The sequence below is a fragment of the Vidua chalybeata genome, chromosome 12, assembly GCF_026979565.1.
Source record: "Vidua chalybeata isolate OUT-0048 chromosome 12, bVidCha1 merged haplotype, whole genome shotgun sequence".
NCBI classification, from domain to species: Eukaryota; Metazoa; Chordata; class Aves; order Passeriformes; family Viduidae; genus Vidua; species Vidua chalybeata.
The window spans coordinates 8,963,683-8,984,574 of NC_071541.1; the positions used below are offsets into that span (position 1 = coordinate 8,963,683).

General features: G+C 44.6%; 1 protein-coding gene across 2 annotated transcripts; it reads left to right on the plus strand.

Annotated features, from left to right (window-relative positions):
- Window positions 1-2,702: 2,702 nt before the first annotated feature.
- ACOX2 (acyl-CoA oxidase 2) lies at window positions 2,703-20,428 on the plus strand. 2 transcript variants are annotated; one of them, XM_053953414.1, is made up of 15 exons: window positions 2,703-2,860; window positions 3,551-3,835; window positions 5,013-5,175; window positions 7,808-7,959; window positions 8,217-8,324; window positions 9,021-9,140; window positions 9,655-9,770; window positions 10,167-10,339; window positions 11,407-11,569; window positions 12,216-12,406; window positions 13,548-13,709; window positions 14,676-14,781; window positions 16,711-16,928; window positions 18,643-18,772; window positions 19,521-20,428. In XM_053953414.1, the coding sequence occupies exons 2-15, from the start codon at window positions 3,676-3,678 to the stop codon at window positions 19,581-19,583; spliced, it is 2,025 nt and encodes a 674-aa protein (XP_053809389.1). In that variant the 5' UTR covers window positions 2,703-2,860; window positions 3,551-3,675; the 3' UTR covers window positions 19,584-20,428. The 2 variants fall into 2 exon arrangements, with proteins under 2 accessions (XP_053809389.1, XP_053809387.1); XM_053953412.1 differs by having other exon boundaries at window positions 2,775-2,860; window positions 3,658-3,835.
- The last annotated feature ends 464 nt before the right edge of the window (window positions 20,429-20,892 follow it).

Below are 20,892 nucleotides of genomic sequence, written 5' to 3' on the forward strand. Positions count from 1 at the left end.
ATCCACTGCTTATCCCCAGACATTATCTCAATTTGATGAAAGTATAAGGGCACACAAATTGTGAATCAGGCTTTGTGCACTGAAATTCCAATCTAATTTCTAACTGACTGTGGATGCCCACCTGCCTGGCAGGGTAAAATCTACATAAAGCCAAGGAAACACATCCTTGGATTTAATTTAAAAACACAGTTTTAAACTGACAAGTAATCCTCACACTAGTGAGCCTATTTAAACATTTTTAAAGTTGCTTTAGCAGCAATCAAAGACCACAGATGTAGTAGATAAGAAAAAGAGATGATGCTTCACAGGTGCAGGTCACACACACCACGGTTCCTGAGAGCCAGGACTAAAACTGAATGCAGCAAAGCAAATGAAAAGGACTTCTCTATCAATTAGCAACATGCTTATCAACACAGATGCCAACAGCCCACTCAGAACTAGGCAGAAGTGGTGCTTGGATGCATTTCTCTGATACCAGGTATCTGCTGGGGTTGCCACACTGGGAGGTGTTCCCTGTGGCACTGGTGTGGTCTCATTCACTAAACCTGCTCTTCCAGGTCAGGTTTACAAAACATCTTCCCACCTCTTTGATGCTTACAATAACAGCTCCCTTGCTACCCTACCACGGCAGGTTGTGTACTTCATTTCCTGGCATAAAGCTTTCAAAGGGATAAATCTTCTCTAGGCCTTTGGTTAGATGTGAGACCAGGGCACTCATGCAGGACTTTGTAAAATGCTTTATCAACCCTTCTCAGCCCCAAGCAGTGAGGTTTCAATGGGCTGTGCCCCAAAACTCCTGACAGTGATCACAGACCTCCTTCCATGCATGGATGCCAATGGTAGTTGTTCATTGTGACAGTTCCTCTTCTGTGGAAGAGAGTAAGAACCAATCACTTCTGCTCTTTAAAGATAAAAACCTTTTAGCTATGCTCAAACTGCTCCATTGCCTGGGATTTCTCTTACTGCCAGAGTTTTCAATACCAGCTTTGCTCTTTATCCAGGTCATGCTGAGATCTCTTCTCCTATGCACTCACTCCTGAAGTGCTCCTAGATAATTTGCTGCAGTGAAATTTCCTGTCAAGGAACACTTACATTTTACTGCCTGATTTACTCCTCATGACTGCCTCAGAAATGGCAAGTTCTGGTTGTCTTCCTCAAGCCAGTGGTACCCTCAGACTGAACACTCCTTCCCAGGAATTCGCCTCTGCCTATTCTAGGTATTTCTCCATACGTAGATAATTTCCCAAAATGATCTAGAACTGCCACAGACTGAGTGGTTTTGTGTTGATGAAAGCATTCTATGAAATCTTGAATTGGTCATGATACTGGTGAGATCCAGCCTAATGAAAATAGGCAAAAATGCAAAATTATCAGCAACATAATAATGAGGGTGCGTTCCAACACACCATGACCAGGTGATCTTGTGGGTTTTGTTGGTTCTCATCACAGCCCATGAGATCTCTGGGCATCCACAGGCACTTGGAGCCGAGCTGGGTGTGCAGCTCCGGTGGCTCTGCAGCTCAGACCTCACTAACACAGACTGACAATGGCCTATTCAGGCAGCACCTGAGCCTGCCCAAATATAAACCTGCATGAACATCAGGTTGCAAAGAGATTCAGGGACAGGCTTTTTCCAATCTGTCATCCCTCACCCTCCCTTCAGGAGAGCCAGACCCACTCGCTGAATTACAAACAGCAGTCAAGAAGCACAAGGCCAAGCACTCCTGACTCCAGCAGAAGGAAAAGTAAGAACAAATGGAAAACTCCCACAGAGCACTTCCAAAGGATGTACTGCCTCCCAACCACTCATGACCCCCAGTCACTGTGGGATGCAATACTGTTCTGTACAGACCAGAAAACGGCACATCCATAGGACACCCTGTCACTCTGGGAGTGTGATGGAGCTACATGGCATCTTTAATCTTCCAGAGTGATCCTGAACACACCTCCCACTGCCCGAGAGCCACTCGCTGCATTGCAGTTGGCTGCTCTCATTGACTGCTGCTCCTCGTGGCTGCTGGGCTCGGTTCAACAAGCTCAGCTCCAGGCTTAAAATTATTGTTACCCAAAACTACATCTGATGTCTCAACATTTGCTTAACTTCCCATGTTAAAGCAAATGTAATGTGAACCGCACGCGTTCCACCTCGTTCCCTGACAAAGCAGTTTCCAGCGTGGGTCAGCAGCGGCAGCACAGACCCATCCCAACAGCCGTGAGCAGGGGGGATCCCCTGCTGGATTCCTCTCCACGAATCCTGCTCATCCTGCTGTAGCCAGGGTGAGCGGGGTGTGAGGGATATGAGCCCCCATCTCCTGCCCGCCGGGCCCAGCAGGGACGGGTTCAGGACCGCCGGAGGTGCGGGAGCACATCCCCGTGTCAGGCTCCCTCCGCCCCCGGCACAGCCCCGCACCCCGGCCCTGCACCCCGAACTGCGGGAAGGGCTGAGGGCAGTGCCATGACACAGCTGGGGAAACGCTGAGAGCACGTCAGACCCCCAGGCAAGGGGCAGCGCCAGTCCCAAGCGTGCTGCTCTCCACCCGGAGCAGGCTACGAAAACAACAAACCAAAATTAAAAACACCAGGAGAAGGGCAGGGTGTCCCTTCGGTGGCGGAGCTGGAAGTGCAATCTCCAAGGCGCCAGCTGCCCTTCGCGGGATCAGAAACAGCCCCGTTTGGAAGCGCGGAGGCCTCGGAGCGCTGGGGGCTGTGGGATTTTCCTGCCTGCAGGGGTCAGCGCTCCCCGAGCACCCGCGGCCCGCGGCGCCGGCCCTGGGGACAAAGTCCCCGCGCAGGGCTCGGGAGCCGCGGCCCAGGCAGGAGGCAGCGGCCGGACGGCTCCACGGAGGACGCCTAAGCCGAGGTACGTGGGGGACTGCGTTTGCACGGAGAGAAAAGAATCGCGTTTTCCCCGCGCAGCCTCACGGAAGAGGAAGCTGAGGCCGAGGCGTCCCCGGCGCCCAGCCCTGCGCTCCCCCTGACGGCTCAAGGGCAGCGCCGGGTTACCCCGGCCGTGTGTGCCCGCCGCGCTGCCCCGAGGCTTTTCCCTCTCCAGCAAGACACCTTGGCCTAAAGACCTGAATATCAGAAAAAGCAGAAATTCATAACACATTTGCCGTGGTTTCCAGACTTTGTATTTCCTAAAGTAATCTGATGTTTGGAAAGGCAGCAGCCTCTTCAAAGGAAAAATCTGATTTATGTTCTACTCACTACGGCTTTTGTTTTTACTAGTGTCCTGCGACCAATCTCACTAACATGGAGTTAGGGGTTAATGTAAAGCTGAGCCCCAAGGACAGAGGCAGCACAGCCAGAGCCACCAGTGCCTGTGAGCCCTGTACCAGAAACTCCCATAAACATTAGCACATAGTAGTGGGATATTCCAGCATGAACTTCTCATAGAATACTGGGGACAAACTGGGAAAAGTAAAATATTTTATGTTTTAAAATATGTCATAAAACCTGCAATTTGAGTTCCTTGAAGTGCCATAAATCTCCACTGTCCATTGCAATGAGGACAGGATAGTGCCTAAATATTCACGCAACCCTTGTGCAGGTACAACATCTTGGCCAACCTACCAAAACCACTCCTCGCTGTGCCAACGCCTTCATCAGGCATCCACTGACAGGTGCCAGTGCCAGAGGAGTCCTGTCCCTTTGCAGAGCAGCGCAGGCTCCAGGATGGCTCTGCTGGAGACCAGCAAGCGCTCTCAGGGCTCAGTGCTCGGCAGCGTGAACCCCGACCTCGCCAGCGAGCGGCAAACAGCCTCCTTCAGCGTGGAGAAGCTCACGGCCCTGCTGGACGGCGGCGCAGAGCAGACACGGATGCGGAGGGCAGTGGGTGAGTGACCCTTATGAGGCCCTGGTGGGGGCTGGCACAGACCATGCCTATGTCCTGCTGCTCTGCTCCTTCTTTGCAGCACAGTGGGGTTTGTGCTCCTGGGCATTTGCTTATCCCCCATCTGTTTAAAAAGTGGGAGTGTGGAGCTGGAGTCTTCTCTTCATGTAAATCAATACGACTCCTCCGCAGCCACTCCTGCAGTCTGAAGCTTTTCCTCCTCCCTGCTCCCATCCCCTGTCTCTGGCAAGACTGGTTAAACTGGAATAGAAGAACTGAGGGTCGAGCATCCATGTGCAAGGGAAATGCATGCAGGGGCTGGTGCTGCTGTGCAGAAATGCACATCACATGTGAACCACAGCCAGCTTTCCTCCTTGGCACGTCAGGCTCATCCAGGTGGAGAATTTCTTGCGTGGGTTGGCTCAACCAGGCTGAGCTGCTCTCACTCCTGATGGGTGTGCCAAAAAATTACTGTTGCTCAGAAGAAATAGAAGAAAAAAATCCTCTCTGTTGTCTCTGTAACTGCATCCATATTATACTCTTACCAAAGGTAAACAGCACAGCCACTGGGATCGCCCTCTTCACAGTGCCACTGGAGTTCAGTATAACCTTCCATGTGAATAGACTCAAGGTATTAAGGCAAAATGGACAAGGGGAGTATTCAAACTGACACAGAAATAGTGACTCTGAGTTGTTGTGCAACAGTGCAATGGGCTGGTAACATCCCGAGCAGGACACCCAGCGGGCTCTGGCCATAACCCACCCTCTGGCTAATGCAACTCACCACAGCCTGGGCAAAATGCAGCTCACCACAGCCCTTACTGCCCTCACAGCAGTTGGAGGCAGAAGGATCCTTGGCATCTTCTGCCAGAAGTCACCTCTCCCACCCTGACCAGGGAGGGTGCCTTATCTTGCAGGGTCACTTTTTCCACTGAACAGACCCCTCTCCCAGGCCCACTCAGTTCCCCTTCTGCTTCCCCAAACCCACTGCTTTTCAGAGTTAGATGTGACAGTCATGGGAGCCAGAACTGGCAAAACAAACCCTGCCTGCAAGCATCCTAAAAATCACAGCATCAGTATCCATGAGTCCAGTCGTGCCTGCTCTTCCCAAACATGGCTCGAGGCACTGCCTGCACTTCCCCAGCCCCAGGAGAACCAACTGTTCTGTGTTGCTTTGCAGTGGAAGCTATCGAATCTGACCCTGTGTTTAGCAGAGAAAATCAGTATTTCCAGACCCAGAATGAGAGGTACGAAGCAGCAGTCAGGAAGGCTGTTCATCTCCAGAAAAAGATGCATGAGATGGGATGGACTGAGAATGGACCTGAATATAAGTACATTTACAGGTGATTTCCTTTTTTTTTTTTTTTTTTTTAATTACAACTAATTTTTTGTTAAAAGCTTTGTATGGCAACAAGAAGCAGCTTTAGCAAAGGCTGGGAAAGACCAACAACTGACAGATTAGGTTTGGATAAAAATGTGCTGCAGGTTTTTACTTCAGCAGCACACTTGGGAAAAGGGAGAATGCTGGTACACAACCGGGAACTTCTCAGAGAGCAGCACATATGTACAGTGTGATAGATCACAGCAGTTCACACCACAACATGAGATTTCCACTTCAACAACTCCTTACTTGTGCTGCAGTTCTCATACCACCCCTTAGACATTTTTAAATGTATAACCAGAAATGGAAGTGGTGCTGTTTCAGTTACATTACTGACTTATAAATAAATTAAAGATTACATTTTGTGTATCTATAAAACACATATTTTATTAAAGGGGAAAGAAAAAGGAAAAAACTTGTGGATATTCTCAGTTCAGTCAGAGAGAATATCCACAATACCGTACCTTAGTTTGTTGGTAAATGAGAAAAAAGTATTTTCACAGTCCTTTCCTTTAAAAGTTTTCCTAACACTTCATGTGGGGTTGAGCTCCACTTTTCAATTGCTTGCCCCTCCTTTCCCCCTTTGCTCAATCAATTCCTGGCTGGCTGTTGCCCAGGGCACGCTGTCTGCTTGGTGGGGTCACATACCCAGTAGGAAGGTGCAAGTTCAGAAGTGTCACTCAGAAGGGCAATGCCTGTCTCTTACACAGCACTGCTGACACTCAGAGCCACTTTTTGGCATTTCATAGACTCATAGCACAGTTAGGGTTGGAAAGGACATTTTAAAGTTCATCTAGTCTAGCCTTCTGCAATGAGCAACGACATCTTCAACTAGATCAGGTTGCTCAGAGCCCTGTTCAGCCTGACCTGGAATGTTTACAGAGAGGGGGCATCCACCAGCTCTCTGGGCAACCTGTGCCATGCTCATTGAAAATGAGTTCTTCATTATGTCTAGCCTAAATCTACCTTCTTTTAGTTTAAAACCATTACCCTATGCCATTATCCTATGGTGACAGGCACTGCTAAAAAGTTGTCCCCATCATATGAATGATATTTTTTTATGCTGAGCTCTTTACCACTTACAGGGAGCGGAACTAATGAAGGGGGAAATGTGCCATCAAGAGCTCTTGGACCTGATCATTATATTCCCATTAAAAAGCAGCTCTCCACTGCTCCCTCAGAACAAAAAAAAATCCCACCCAGGTGTGCTTTTATCAGGCCCCCTGATGCCAAAGGCTGCGGCAGGACCAGCCCTGTGCTGTCCCATTTGCTGGATTAGGAGCAGAGCTGTCTAGCAGGGCAGCTCTTGCCTCATAGACCTCCAGGTGAGCACCAAGCTCTTATGACAGAACCCTGGCTCCCAGTGCCAGGCACAGTGAATCACACAATTTAAAATCCAGCTTTTCAAATCTTAGCTAAAGGAGCGTTATTTCTGGCCAGGCTGCCAAGGATTCATTAAGTAATTTTCTGTTAATCAAAGCAATTTTCCTTTAACTTCTTTGTTCATATTTCCCCCCCACACTGTTTCAGTATGATTAATTCTCTCTCTAGGCCAGTAAAAAAGAAAGGTCAGAGTCATTTGTTAACAATAGAAGGTATCTGTCTGAAAGGAGATGCTCTCTAGAGCACTGCAGTAAAGCAATGTGCTAACAGCCACTGAGAACAACACAGTTACTCACTTGTACATGTACCTGTATCTGTGAGGTGATTCAGTCATGTTCTGAGGAATCCTAGGAAGAGGGATTTAGTTATATTCCTCATGTTTTCTTATTCTCTCTCCCACACACAAAAAAGCTTAAATAAATTTCTCATTTGCACGATGGAAATCACTGTACCCAAGTTCCCATACACAGTTTCTGGAATAATGCTTTTTAGGATGTATGCAGATAGTGATGGTGAAGGACCAGGGGTTACTTGGATGTATTTTCATTTTTCTACAAGAAAATAACATCTCAATTCAGGACAAATCTCCATGAACCCCAGTATTGTTCACTGACAGCAAAAGGCAGCAAACAAACAGCAAAAAGCAGAGCAACAAACCCAACATACCATGGTATTTCTCCAGAATGGGAATGGGAAGGTTGAGGAGATCCAGGTCCCACATACCTACATGTGTAATTCAGTCTAATATGCCTCACAGTGAATTGCTAGGGTTTGGGGTTTTTCAAGTAGGGTTCTGTTTTGGTCTTTCTTTTTAGTTCAGCCTCAAAATCTGACTTAAATAATCAAGAAAAAAAAATCCTATGAAGTAAAATAAAAATATAAAATGCTCACAGAGTGTCAGGAGCTTTGGAGATGGGTTGTGCTTTTAGCTCAGCATCTGCTACTTAGAACAGATAATTCCTCCAAGACCAAGTGAAATGAGCGAGCAACACATATGCAAACTCTGTTATGAAAGAAGAGACAAAAGCAGCTTGGAAGGGCACCTTTCCTGCAATGCTGTGCTGATGCTGGGTGCTGGGCAAGGTATGACAGGACAGAAATCAAAAGGCAGCAGGTGGTACTGTCTGGTGACCGCTGCAGTGCCACTGCCTCATTCATCACATGCCTGGAACTTCACTCCCTCAAAAACACCCCTTGTGCCTTCTCTGCAGGGCACTGTCAGGAGATGTCGCATTCCTCCTTCACCGCATCTTCATGAGAAGTATTTCAGTGCTGGGCTCTGACAAACAAATTGCCAAGTGGATTCCCCTCGCCACCCAGCACAAGCTCATTGGAAGCTACGCGCAGACTGAACTGGGACACGGTAAGGCTGCAGGGAAAACAGCATTCCTCTATGACACAAACCTGCAGCCCAGATTCCCATGGGAATTTGACTCCAAACTATCCATCCTTTACTGGGATGGGGGTGGTTGGGTTCTCATTCATGGTTCTCATCAGAAGAATAACCACAAAACCCTGATAATACCCACAGCCAGCTTCCAGGGATCATTTGCTCTCTCCATCCCTGTGATATACCAGGAGATAGCTACACAGATATTTTTTTAATTTCTTTTTTTAAAGGCACATATCTTCAGGGTTTGGAAACAACAGCAGTCTTTGATACTGCTACTCAGGAGTTTATACTGAACACACCAAAGATCTCTGCCATGAAGTGGTGGCCTGGAGACAGTAAGTACCACACAAAATATCTTGGGTTTTGCCTCCTTCAGTTACTCCATATACCCTGGTTAAGTTCTGTTTTTGAGGGCCCAGGTGCTAGCAGAAGACTTCAATAAATGGTACTCACATGGACAAGCAAGTAAGAGAAAGGGGGTTGTCCAAGTTCAAAGGCCACAAAGGAGCCACCATCATCAACAAAAAACCCTTGGGTTGCAGGCTGAAGAACTTCACTCAGGAAAGCTCTTGCCTCTGCAGGAATAAATCTTCACTTCTTTTTAAATAATACTCAGACAACCAAAACCTGCAGGGAGGTCATAAGCATAAAGGATTTGAGTAATCAGACAGTCTCAGCATAAAGGATTCAAGTGTGAAATTCTTTGTTCCCTTCAGGAAGGTATTTCACAGAAAATAACTGAAGTCACTGCAACAGCCACAGCACTTCCCACTCTCACCATTACATTAGCTCAAACTGTTTATTTTTTCTCATATTCTGTTACAAAACTGTTAATCCAAGCCTCATGGGCAGCAACAGAGGCAGAATGATGGTGCAACTTCTGAGAGTTAAGAGCAGGCTGATATAGGTTTCCAGCACACACTTGTGCTGACCCATACCTAAGACCCAACACATTATTAGTACTGACCTCTCTTAACTGTGTTTGTGCTGTAACTTGTCTTAAGGGTATGGGGCTGTTTTTCTTCTCACAGTGGGAAGATCAGCAACCCACACAGTGGTCTTTGCTCAGCTGTACATCCATGGGAAGTGCTATGGCATCCACCCCTTCATCGTGCAGATACGCAGCCTTCAGGACCATTCCCTCTGCCCAGGTAAATAACCCCAGACACTGCAGCACGTGTGCAGGTGCTCTATCTATTTTGCTCTTAAATGTTTTCTAAAACATTGGGCCCAGGGAGAGTTATAATTGCCAAAACCAAGCCAAGAGAGATAGCCATGGTATAGTAATCAATAACCCCTTCCTTTTGATCTGAAGGGAAATTTAACATATCTTCAGCCATATACAGACCAAGCCCTTGACATAACCAGAAGCCTGGGCTGCTCTGAGCACCTCTGCATCAACAACTCAGTTCTGACCCCAGCAGCACAGATCCATCTGTCAATGGATCATGGAAACAAACTACTAGAAGGCATTTGAATGCCTGTTTCACCCTGCGGGCAAGATCACCCATGCTGGGGAAGAAGCAGAGCTGACCATGCCCTTCTTTTGAGGTCCCCATCCTGACACAAAATGGGGAGCAAAAAGTTCAAGTGGAAGTAAGCATTTCCGCTATGCAGCTATGCCACTATGCATAGCACTTGCAGCTATGTTTTCTCCTGCTGCAGGCATAACTGCAGGAGACATCGGTCCCAAAATGAATTTTGAGCACACTGACAACGGCTACCTCCTGCTGAAGAATGTGCGTGTCCCCAGGGAGAACATGCTGAGCAAGTTTTGTGAGGTATGTGTGGACTCACATCACAAACTTGCTGTCAGACTCTCATTCCACAGCCAGAGAGACAACAGGGACCTGTCTAAATTTGGGACAAAAATCTTCCTTTGAGTGTCAGCAAGTCTCTGAGGTTTTACCAAGGGCAGAAGGTACCTGGATCCTAAATGAAAGTCATCATCAAGAATTCCACATTCAGAAGCTGGGGATCATGGGGCAGGCAGAACCTACCTCTGCCAGAAACAGTAGGAGTTTGTCTCTTCAAATGGATATCTTTCATCCATCATACATAAAAGCATTGTTTGCATTCAGTGAAAGATTTTTACGTCCGTCTTATTCCGTGCATAGCGATTACACACCATAGTAGTACTGAATAAGACAGCATCTGACAGCCTCTCTCTACTCTAGGTTCGACCAGATGGCACCTATGTAAGACAGGGGTCACAGAAGATTAATTATTTCACAATGACGTCAGTGCGCATCTCACTCATTTCAGACGAGGTTCTCACACCCCTAATGAAGGCTTGCACCATCGCCATCCGGTACTCGGTGGTTCGCCGGCAGTCCAAGCTGAAGCCTGGGTAATGCCATGCATCCCGGCGGGAAGGGGACTGTACCCTGTGTTCCCCCAGGCCAGTTTGTATTTCTTCTCTTCATCTTATCTTTCAGCCCGTCACTGGCTGATTTCCTGGCCCATTCAGGGCATGATAAACATGCTTCCCCATTATTTACATTATGAGCTTCAGTCAAAGTACAAGAGAATGTTTACAGTTCTTTCCAAGATAAGTTTCATACTTTGAATAGGTTAGTGGCTCATACAGGCAACTTATTCTTTTATAACTGGCCTTTCCCTGTAATCCCATAACTGAGCAGAATCCAGACCAATTGGACAAGTTGCTGAATTTTTATTCCGTAGTGTCCTACTAGTAGATGCAACATTAAGATACCTTCCAACATCCAGAAATCTAATATTCAAACTTTAAGCACTGAATTGTATTCAGTGTTGAATCCCCATCATTTTTAAAGAAATATGTTAATTTGAATGGACTACAAAGATCTCCATTTAAATATCCTTTCAAAAGCAGGAAGATCCTAGTGAAACCACAATTCAGTTCAAACACCAACCAAACAGAAGAGCACAGCAGCTGAAGTATTGTAATAACCAATTCCATCAAATGAAGTCCTAAATGTACCAACCACATGAAGTGATAAAGAACACCCAAAAACAGCTCAGAAAACTTTAAATAATTCAGACTAAAATATTTTCAGGGAAACATTTTTATACACGGGACCACAAAGATTCCATTTAAAAAGCCAGAGTTTATCAGGGTGCAATGCCACTGCCTTTACTGGAACACCTAACAACTTGCTGTCCTTGAGGGCCTCATTCTCATCCTCTCCTCAGTCTCTGTTCCCCTCTGTACTGACTGACCACACAGAGCTTTTTCTACACTGTTAGGCTTTTTTGGGTTTGTTCCTCCAATAGCTCAGCAAGCTGGACAGATTTGCTGCCATACTGTCAGCTCAGTCTTGTTCACACACTGCTTATTGGTAATGAAAAATGCCATTTTCATTCTGCAGCAAGTAAAGTAACAGTAGCTATGCCCATGTCCACACTTTCCCTGCTTCATCAGCTGTCTTCCAACAGGGAACAAGAAGCAAAAATCCTTGACTACCAGACTCAGCAAGAGAAACTGCTGCCCCAGCTGGCAGCAGCCTATGCCTTTCATTTCAGCAATGACTACCTGCAGGAGCTATTCAACAGGGGGTACAGAGAGATCCAGAAGAAGAACTTTGACATGCTGCCAGAGGTGAGCTGCAGCAGGATTAACTCATACAGCATTTCTGTTCTCTAAATGTTAAAGTATTTTAGCAAACTGGACAAGCATTCCTCTCACCACTAGAGAACTGGAGAAAGAGGAAACACTACGCTCAAATGACATGTCCCAAATCTGCAACAGTCAGCAACAGCATTCATTGTACCACCCCAAACTTTGTTTTGGGAACCATTGCAGAGGGAGAAGTCCTTGAAAAGCATGTTCAAAACCTCGTTCCAAGTAGCTGGTGGCACAGAGTGGTATTACACAACTTCATCTACAATGTGCATGCATGTACATCTGAGCCAAAAAACAAAAATGTGACTTTTTAAACATAACAGAATATTTTGCAATTAGGTGCTTGAAATGAAAACATACTCTGAACAAAGGTGGCCAAAGCCAGAACTGGCTGAGAAAAACACAAAAATGCATAAACTGACTACAGTGTGCCCAGCAGGAGCACGTGCAGCATCCCAGACACCAAAGGTCAGGCTCAGGGAACTGGGTGCTACCACCATTCAAAGGTGAACCTGACAGGGATTTCATACCCAGATATTGCACAAAATTTTAAAAAGAAACTTATTCTGAGGATTCCACCTGTAATACTCTGGGGGTTTTTTCTCTTTTTTTTTTTTAACAGCTCCATGCATTATCTTCAGGTTTTAAAGCCGTGATCACTCAGCACTGCACGGCAGGAGTGGAGATCTGTCTCCGGGCCTGTGGGGGCCATGGCTACTCCCTGCTGAGTGGACTGCCTTCCTTGTATACCAAAATACTTGCCTCTTGTATTTATGAAGGGGAAAACACCATTTTGCTCCTGCAAACTGCCAGGTAACAATTCAAATGTGTTTATCAAAAAGCCTGCCCTCTCATTTATTCAGCCTTTACCACTTCTCCAAAACCAGTAAAACCAGCTACTCTTTTCTCACAGCACCATCTAAAAACACTGCTCAGGACATAAACTATTCATGCCTTCAGTCTAACAAGCATGGAAGTGTGTGGGAACTGGATTATCTTTTCTATTTTTGGTTTGGGGATGTATGCAGGTGCTATTCTGCATAACCTCGTTTTCGTCTTTGCCTGGTTGCACGGCAAAGGTATTGCTGTGAAAGTTTTGTGGTTAATTTTTCAAGCAACCAGTGTGACAATGGCGCCATGTAATGCAATATTGGTAAAGTGGGGTTGATTCAGGGGAAGCAAAGTTGTTGGATACTGAAAGTGGATGAGTCATGCTCCAAGAACATCACTTTCCTCCAAACACGCAGACTCACGATTATCAAGAGTAGATTAAATACAGGATAAAGAAACTACAGCTGCTTGAACTTTTAATAATATATGTTTTTACTAGAAGGAGAAAACCAGGCCACTTCCAAGGGTGAGAGCCACCACATAGCTCCATGCTGCTATGCAGACATTCCTGCACTCATTACTGCTTTTTGCAAGATCAACAGCAAAGTCAAGAGAAATGCTGTACCCTTTTAATTCCAGACCTGGTCAGTCTAGCTCATAGCAGAGGTACCAAAAAACTAAGGAAGTGGGGAATGCTCTCTCCAAGGGTCTCATGTGTTAACATAATGTGACTTGTGTGTCAGGGATCACAGAGGGTAAGACTCACTGTTAAAGCTCCAGAGCATTGAGACTCAGGTTGCGAAGTTGATAATGTATCTAATCACTAGACTGCTGAGACTGCTAATATAGCCAAAGCAAATTTCTGCTGAAAAAAATATTGTTATGGATTGCTGTAATATTAAATAAGGCAGACAGGCCACTCCTGAGACCCACCACAGATCAGGTTACTGTGAGCAACATGCAAAACAAAAGGTTTTTGGACTTGTTCAAGTCCATTCTGGGCCACTGATGGGATGGGTCACACCTTGCTGCTCCTCACCTGAGCCCAGTTTACTTTTTGCATGTCTGCTTGCTGCGAGGAGATCACCACCATACCCTGCTCTGACTGTTACCCTCTTCCCAGGTTCCTGATTAAGTGCTTCATGGCAGCCAGTGCTGGCCAGCCTGTGCCACCATCTGTCACTTATCTGGCTGCAGTGAAACACGGGAAGTGTCCAGCCAAGAACAAGTTGGATTTTCTCAGTCCGGATATTTACACTGAGGCCTATCAACACGTGGCAGTCAGGTCAGTACAGAAGATGGGAGACAAAAATTCTCTCTTTGACATCAGAAATGTGGTAAGAGCTGAGCTTCTTCCTTGCTTTAAAGGGAGGTAAAATAAAATAAGTTAAACTGGGATTGATACCATCTGTTCCTGAAAAAGAAAAGGAAGGCTACACAAGATTAACAGCCATGTCAGATGTTCAGTAAGAAGCTTTCACACTCAGAAGTTTTTAAGCCATGTGCTACCAAACAACTACATTTCACAGAGTTGGTGGCACTGTTAAAGTAAATCCCAGACCACATCACTGAGTTGCCATCCAGTAAAATCTTTATTGGACCCTGAGCAATTCTATTAGAATCTTAAAATTTCACATACCTGAGAAAGTGATGTTTGTTTTCAGTTTACACCATAGCAAGAACAACCTCTCGTTCTGTCTGTAGCCTTTCAATTACACACATTCAGTAACTCAACATAAATAAAAATTATATCATGAGTGGTCTCAGAATTATGTACACAGTTATGGGCTGTATATGTGCCACCTCTGAAAATCAGGTAAAAAGACAACTCTACTGTCATTGAAACCAGTGTAAAAACAGCCACTCTTCGGAAAGCTTCCTCAGTGGGAACAGGATTTGAATCCCTGTGTAGAAAAGGAGAAACATAATGTGACAGGAGTCCAGCTTTACTGTTTGTTTTGCAAACTCTCCTTACACACACACAACCCAAGAAAAGCTCAGCCAAACCCCTGGTAAACGTAAACTACCCTAGAAGCTGAGAAGGTAGAAATCCTTCAGGACCAGGATGGTCTGCGTTCTTCTCACAATTTATGCTTAGATTTTGCATAATCTAAGTTCACTCATACTGAGTGTAGATAATTCCAGATGTCAGAAATGCCAGTTTGCACTTCAGTCACACGTAACTCCCAAGTGCAAATTCATGCATGTGGGATGCACATACAAGATGCTTTGTGCTTTTTCAATTTTCCAGGCTCACAAGCAGCACAGCAGCAAAACTACAGGACTTGATCCAGTCTGGAGTCAAAAAGCACGATGCGTGGAACCAGTGCACAGTGCAGCTGGTGCAGGCTGCGAAGGTTAGCAAAATTTATCTTCTTATCTGATGTTTGTCTTTAAGAAACAACATGCAACAGAAATGGCATGATTAGCTTACAGCCTCAGTGCTGTTTATTGTTTCATGTTAACATCTAAGAGACACCACAAAGACCATCACTGTGGCCTGCATGGTGGAAAAGTTGTATTAAGAAGCAATTCCTTATCTGAAAAATTTGCTGTCTGCATAGGCCAGGTAGAAAAAGACTAGGAGAAACGAAAGGGAGAAAAAATACATTCACAGTTATGCTGCCACTACTGGCAGAATCAGATCTCCTATATCCTGAAACAAAACCCCACTATCTCCACCCAACACTCATCTTTTTATAAGAATCCAGCATTTCTGGTGCCCAGAGGAGTCTTCCTAAAGCCACTCCACTGAAAGCTGGTGGAGTCACAGCAAAGGATGAAACATGCCTGGTACTTCTTCCATCTGCTGGAAAGATAACTGCAGGGGAAAGAGTGAAAACCAGTGATAAGTGCAGTGTTAACTACTGCTGAAAGATAATTGAAATTTATAGGAGATGCTTTCAGCTGAAGTAGCATTGGGACAGCAGCATTTGTTCCCTAAAACAAGGGTGAATTAATACAGAATTAAGCAGAAAAGAGGGGAGAAAAGCCCTAAATATTAATGAAAATTAAATCTGTTGATAGTTCTGTATCTCCCAAAACCAAAATTCTTTTTTCAATATGCAATTAAGTGCAATTCCACTGCAGTTATGGTGAAGGCCTTCCTTCCTTTCCCTTCCGAGTCAGATCCACAACTTATTTTAACATAATTAACTATTTCTGAAGAGCCTAACATAAGCAGAGGGCTGGCTGTGGTATCATCAGTGCTGCTGCTAGACTCTTCAGAAAATGGGATCCAGGCCCCTAAAGTGTCTTAAGTATTTCAGGGACAGGAAAAGTCATCCAAACCTCTTGAATTTTCCCCATAACTTAAAAATTTTGATATACTGCTGCCTTCTTGGGGCAATTCTGCATTCACTTCTTATTCCATACCTTCCCTGGAGATTCACCCACACATCTGGCATGGCAGCTCTATGAACTGACCCCTGCCAGCTCTCAGCTGAGTGGCTCAGACACTGGGCAGACTCCACACAGGTCAATTGCTTGAGTGGCCACTCAGGGCCACTCAGTTTCTCAGGCAGGTTCTGCAGTCCACACTGGCCTCCACCTCTGCTGCTTCACCGTGCCAGCAGGAAAAGCTGCAGTGCAGGTGTGCCATGCTTACTCCTACAGCTGGAAAGGAACTTGCATTGGGGGAGTGAACCCACACAGATCCCAGCACCACCAATCACCCCCAGCAGTGTCAACGTAGCAAGAGTCAGTTTAATGCATCTCCTCTGCACCTCTGCTAATATTTCTGCTAATATTTCATTTCAGGGTCAAACATTCTACTGGTATGTGACCCCAAAATTACTAGTTTACTTAAAACCGCAAAAGTGGGAGGTAAATTTGGTTGTTTTTCTGTGACAGTGGTGTTTCCAGAGCTGAGGCCTTTGTAGACACTGATCCCAAAGTACCTTGAGCCCAAGGTCTTCAACAGAAGTTTTCTCCTATTGATGTACAACCGACATTCACTTACCACACAAGCACATTCCAATGTGTTTCCTTCACATAAACTCTTTGGGATATTGATCAGAACTCTTTAGAATAAGTACCAGCAGGATTTCTGAAGCAGTTTTCTAGAGTTTACAAATACCACAGTGTTGACTGTTTACACATTCTGTCTTCTGCTGTCACTGTAAGCCATGAATGCAAAAGGCCTGGTCACCGAGCAAACAAAGGATACAGACTGGAGAAGTGCCAGGGAAATGAAAAGGTTTTATATTCTTTGCAAGAACATTTGAGTCATTTGGCCTACTAAAGTCTTTGAGGTGCATTCACTGTTGATTGCATTTGTTTTCCAGGCTCACTGCCACTACATTGCAGTGAAAAACTTTGCAGAAACTGTGGAAAAACTCGAGACCAAGGCTGGCATCCAGAAGATTATGAAACATCTCTGTGACCTCTTTGCACTACACGGGATCTTCTCAAATACAGGGGCCTTCTTGCATGATGGATACACATCTGCAGCTCAAATGGACATGGTCACAGCATCCTACCTCGACCTCCTGGCTGTCATTCGGTGAGCTGCTTTGGCAGGACACACACAGCTATCCAGTTTATCCCTGTGCTAGATATAAAAGGGTGCTGCTGTACCTATGGCAACATCTCCACAGTCAATTCATCTCATTCAGGTTTTATTTCCATTGCCTGGCAGTACTGGAAATTGATTGAAACGTCTACTCTGAGCTTGTTTTCATGGCAAAACAGACCCAAGTGTCCAGCTCCTCTGCAATCTCTAAAGTTCTGTAACATGAAGTCTTAAATTATAAATTAAGAAGTCATGAACACTTTCTACCATCTGCAGTAGAGTGAAAGCAGGAAAATATGTAGTCAGAGCACACTAGCAGGAGGCAGCCACAGCAACCCATCACACATTGCAAAATCTGCTTAAGCCACAGCTAATACAGCCTACTCTGTTGCCATGGCTGAGCTGCAACTGGTACCCAAACAATCCTGCCTACAGCTACTTCAGATGCATCTGCTCGACACCATTTATTATCAACTCTGTGAATTCTGAGTTAAGGTTTTCACTTAGCACAACACTCACAGAGGCTTTTTGACAAAGGGTTCAGCTTTCACTACTCAGTGCTGTTTGTTTAGAACATAGTAACTTAAGGTGCAGAGGAGTTGCTACTGTATCTAAAATTCTACCTAAGCCACCTGGAGAGAAACAAGAACACAAAAGGGCCGAGCCAAACAGCAAGGGGTTTCAGAACTGGTAACAGAATCTGAATTAAGTGATAAGTTTAACATAACATTTTCAAAAGCCTAACATGTTGTCTTTGGAATTCATTGCAATTTCTGTGTTAGTCCATGCCTTGTTAACAGGATTCAAGAATGGAGTATTTACATAATTACAGTTAGTGGTAAGGATATAACCACTTCCTGGTCTGTAGCAAAAACCCAGCCTTTTCCAAACCCTCAGACAGCTCTTCCCCAAAAGGAACTGGAAGATAGGAATGCTGACATTTGAGCAAACCACTTTGCATCCTGGTACCTCAAGTGTGAGGTACAGCCAGCACAACTTCCTACACCCAGGATGATGGAAGGATGAGGAAAAAGAAACAATCTCCTGCTTAGGAGATGCTGCCTGTGCTCTGGCTCTCCATGCTGTCACACTGGCTTCTGGACTAGATGGGCCCTTGGATGGGTCAGGGTTGTTTTGCTCTTACAGACATGAATAGAAGAGCTCAGCACCTCATGATGAGATAATAGAAATACTGAAAGGTGGATGAAGGTTGAAGATCAGCAAAGCAACTTCACATCAGTCTAGTAGGAAACTTATTCCATTTTATAAGACACACATACAGGATAAGAAAAATGAAACAAAGAAAGACAAAAATCAAAAGAACAAACTGGCAGAGACTACAGAGAAAAAATCTGACATCTCCGGGTGATGGAGCCAGGGTGAAGACCCTGCAAACACCCACTCAGCAGTGCAGACAACTCGGGGCATTAGTAGAACATCACAGAATCACAAAATTATTACAGTTGAAAGGGACCTCTGGAGATCATCTAGTCCAATCTGCCTGCCAAGGCAGGGTCACCTGGAGATGTCTCTGAGGAATCAGAACAAGCAGGATTTCCCACCCACCCAGTAAAGACAAGGAGGAAAACTGGCAGAAGCTTTCCAGCAGAAACCTGGATACTGCCAAGTTTATCTTTGATTTATTTTCCCATCTTGCAAAGCAGTACCCTCTCAGTAACAGGAATGCCACTCTTGTGCTCTGTAGGAAGGATGCTGTGCCACTGGTGGACGCTTTTGACTTCACAGACCAGAGCCTGAACTCTGCTCTCGGCAGCTACGATGGGCAGGTTTACCAGCGGCTCTACGAGTGGGCTCAGAAGTCACCCACCAACCAGGTAGGGATGAATTACAGCTGGGCAACCTCCACAGCAGCCAGGGCAGAAACTGCTTTTCTTCTAACAAAAGCAGTACAGATAAGAGAGCTTTTAGTTCCTCTTTGTAATTAAGAGCTTTTAATTCCTCTTTGTATCACATTGTACAGAATAAGCTAGAATAAAAGTCTGTTTACATATTATGGAACAGCACTAAATGCAGGGTCTTTTCTATACACTAATGCTTCTACTAGTGCAAAACTTGGGGTTTTAAATATGTTTAACCAGAAAGAGTGTAAGTGTTAAACAAGGCAATTTGATCCCCCATGGTCTTTAGCACTTTGCATTCTTAATTCATACATACTGTGGAGTAATGTAAAAATTTTGTGTGATGTAAATATGTATTACTCTGTTTGAAAACTCATTTGGCCTTGAGTGAAATTTTTACTGTGGTAATCGGTATCCCTTTGAAATTCTACAGTTGAACACAAAATTTGCCTTCAGCAAACATTCAAGTCCAAGCATATTTTCTGAGGTTAAATAGTATGCTGTCCCCTTTGGGATGAGTGTGGTGTGCTGGTTATGAAGGACAGCACATATTATAGGGAAAAAAATCTTGCACACAGTTGAAGTAGCTGCTGGTTTGTTGATTGTTTTTTTTTTTCTTAAGTAGTGCAGCTTTATGTATTTCAGAGACTGTTTTTAAGAAAAAAAAATTGCCTTTCCCTTCTTAATTGCCATTAATTCCCTTCCACATTCTCTTTCTGAACAGATGAGCCCAGCCTACGAGAGGTATTTGAAGCCACTTCTGCACAACACGCTATCAAAATTATGAAGAACATGTTCAAAATGAAGGGCATACATTTCCTCCTGTTCTTTGTGCAGCAGTACATTTATGAAGCATCAGTAATGACTAATCAGAATTAATAATCAGTTGCTTACTTGCAGTTACAACAAGTATGAAAGATTCTCAGCTAGCCATTTGCAATTAGACAGATGCCAACAGCGCTGAGTGGTACCTGCTGCTATGAGACAATCTAGTCAGGAATGGTCCAGGGTTCACTGTTTTCTATCCTGAAGTGTCTTGACAGCATCAAAACTCTCTCATTTGACTTTCTTATTCTCTTTCTAAATCCACTATATGATGATTAAGGGGGAAAAAAAACACCACCACACTGTGAACCCTCTCTCAGTGTGTTGTAACTATAGAGTGCCTTCAAAAAACCCAAAACCACCAACTTTACTGAAAAATCCATGATGAAATCATGATCCTTTGTTTTTAGGAACAAGTTGCTCTCTTCAGTCAGAAAGCATATTAGAAAGTGCATCTGTTTGGACAATTAAAATAGCTCTCGATTTGCTCTGTACTGGAATATTCCTGCCTATTGAAGATGCAGACAAAGCTGATGCCAGTTCCAGTCTGCAGAATTTACCTTCCCATTAATAGAGCTGCTCATTTCTATAAATCTTGAGCTCCAATAAAGTGTATTATTTGGAATACTGCTTCTCTAATTATTATTCTTCATAATTATGGAAAGGGCAAGCTGATCCAGGCCAGTCATTGATTTGCTCATAAATGAAGTGTTGCAAAGAACATCTTGTGATTATAATTCAATGCCAGTTAACATGAATATTTCTTACCATGTGTTGTAAGAAAGAAACAACCTTTCCTGAGCTTCATCAGTTCTGCTTCTCTTCCCTCCTTGATAGCAAGAAAAAAGCTCTCACTGCTGCCTCTTATTGCATAAGTCAAAAACCTGCAATGTATGAACAGGAAGAGACAAAATATGACAGAAAAATATCCCCCCAATACAGCCTTTAGAGCCAGATATGGGATGCTCCCACCTACTTGGGACAAGAACTTCATGGGAGAACAGGATCCACTCCACGAAACAGATACCAACTCCCTTACTCCCAGCTGCAATCAAGTTAGATCATAACCAGAAATTCTATTAATAACTATGACAAAAGGACCAGGATAAGTAGAAATGTCTGTATGAAATTGAATAAAGCCACAGAATTTTAATGCCTTGACTTGAACATCACTAGAAAAAGCATTCTGCAGTTGGAATGATATATGAAGTCACTGCATAAAGTGCTGACAAACCATGCAACTCTATTAGCAGCATGAAGTATTTTGGCTC

What these genes read in the sequence shown, in the direction of transcription:
- ACOX2 (XM_053953414.1), top strand. Translation starts at nt 3,676, where the DNA reads ATGGCTCTGCTGGAGACCAGCAAGCGCTCTCAGGGCTCAGTGCTCGGC. An exon ending in GAAGTGGTGGCCTGGAGACA is followed by an intron (nt 8,325 to 9,020) that starts GTAAGTACCACA and finishes TTCTTCTCACAG; the next exon opens with TGGGAAGATCAGCAACCCAC. An exon ending in AGAAGTCACCCACCAACCAG is followed by an intron (nt 18,773 to 19,520) that starts GTAGGGATGAAT and finishes CTTTCTGAACAG; the next exon opens with ATGAGCCCAGCCTACGAGAG.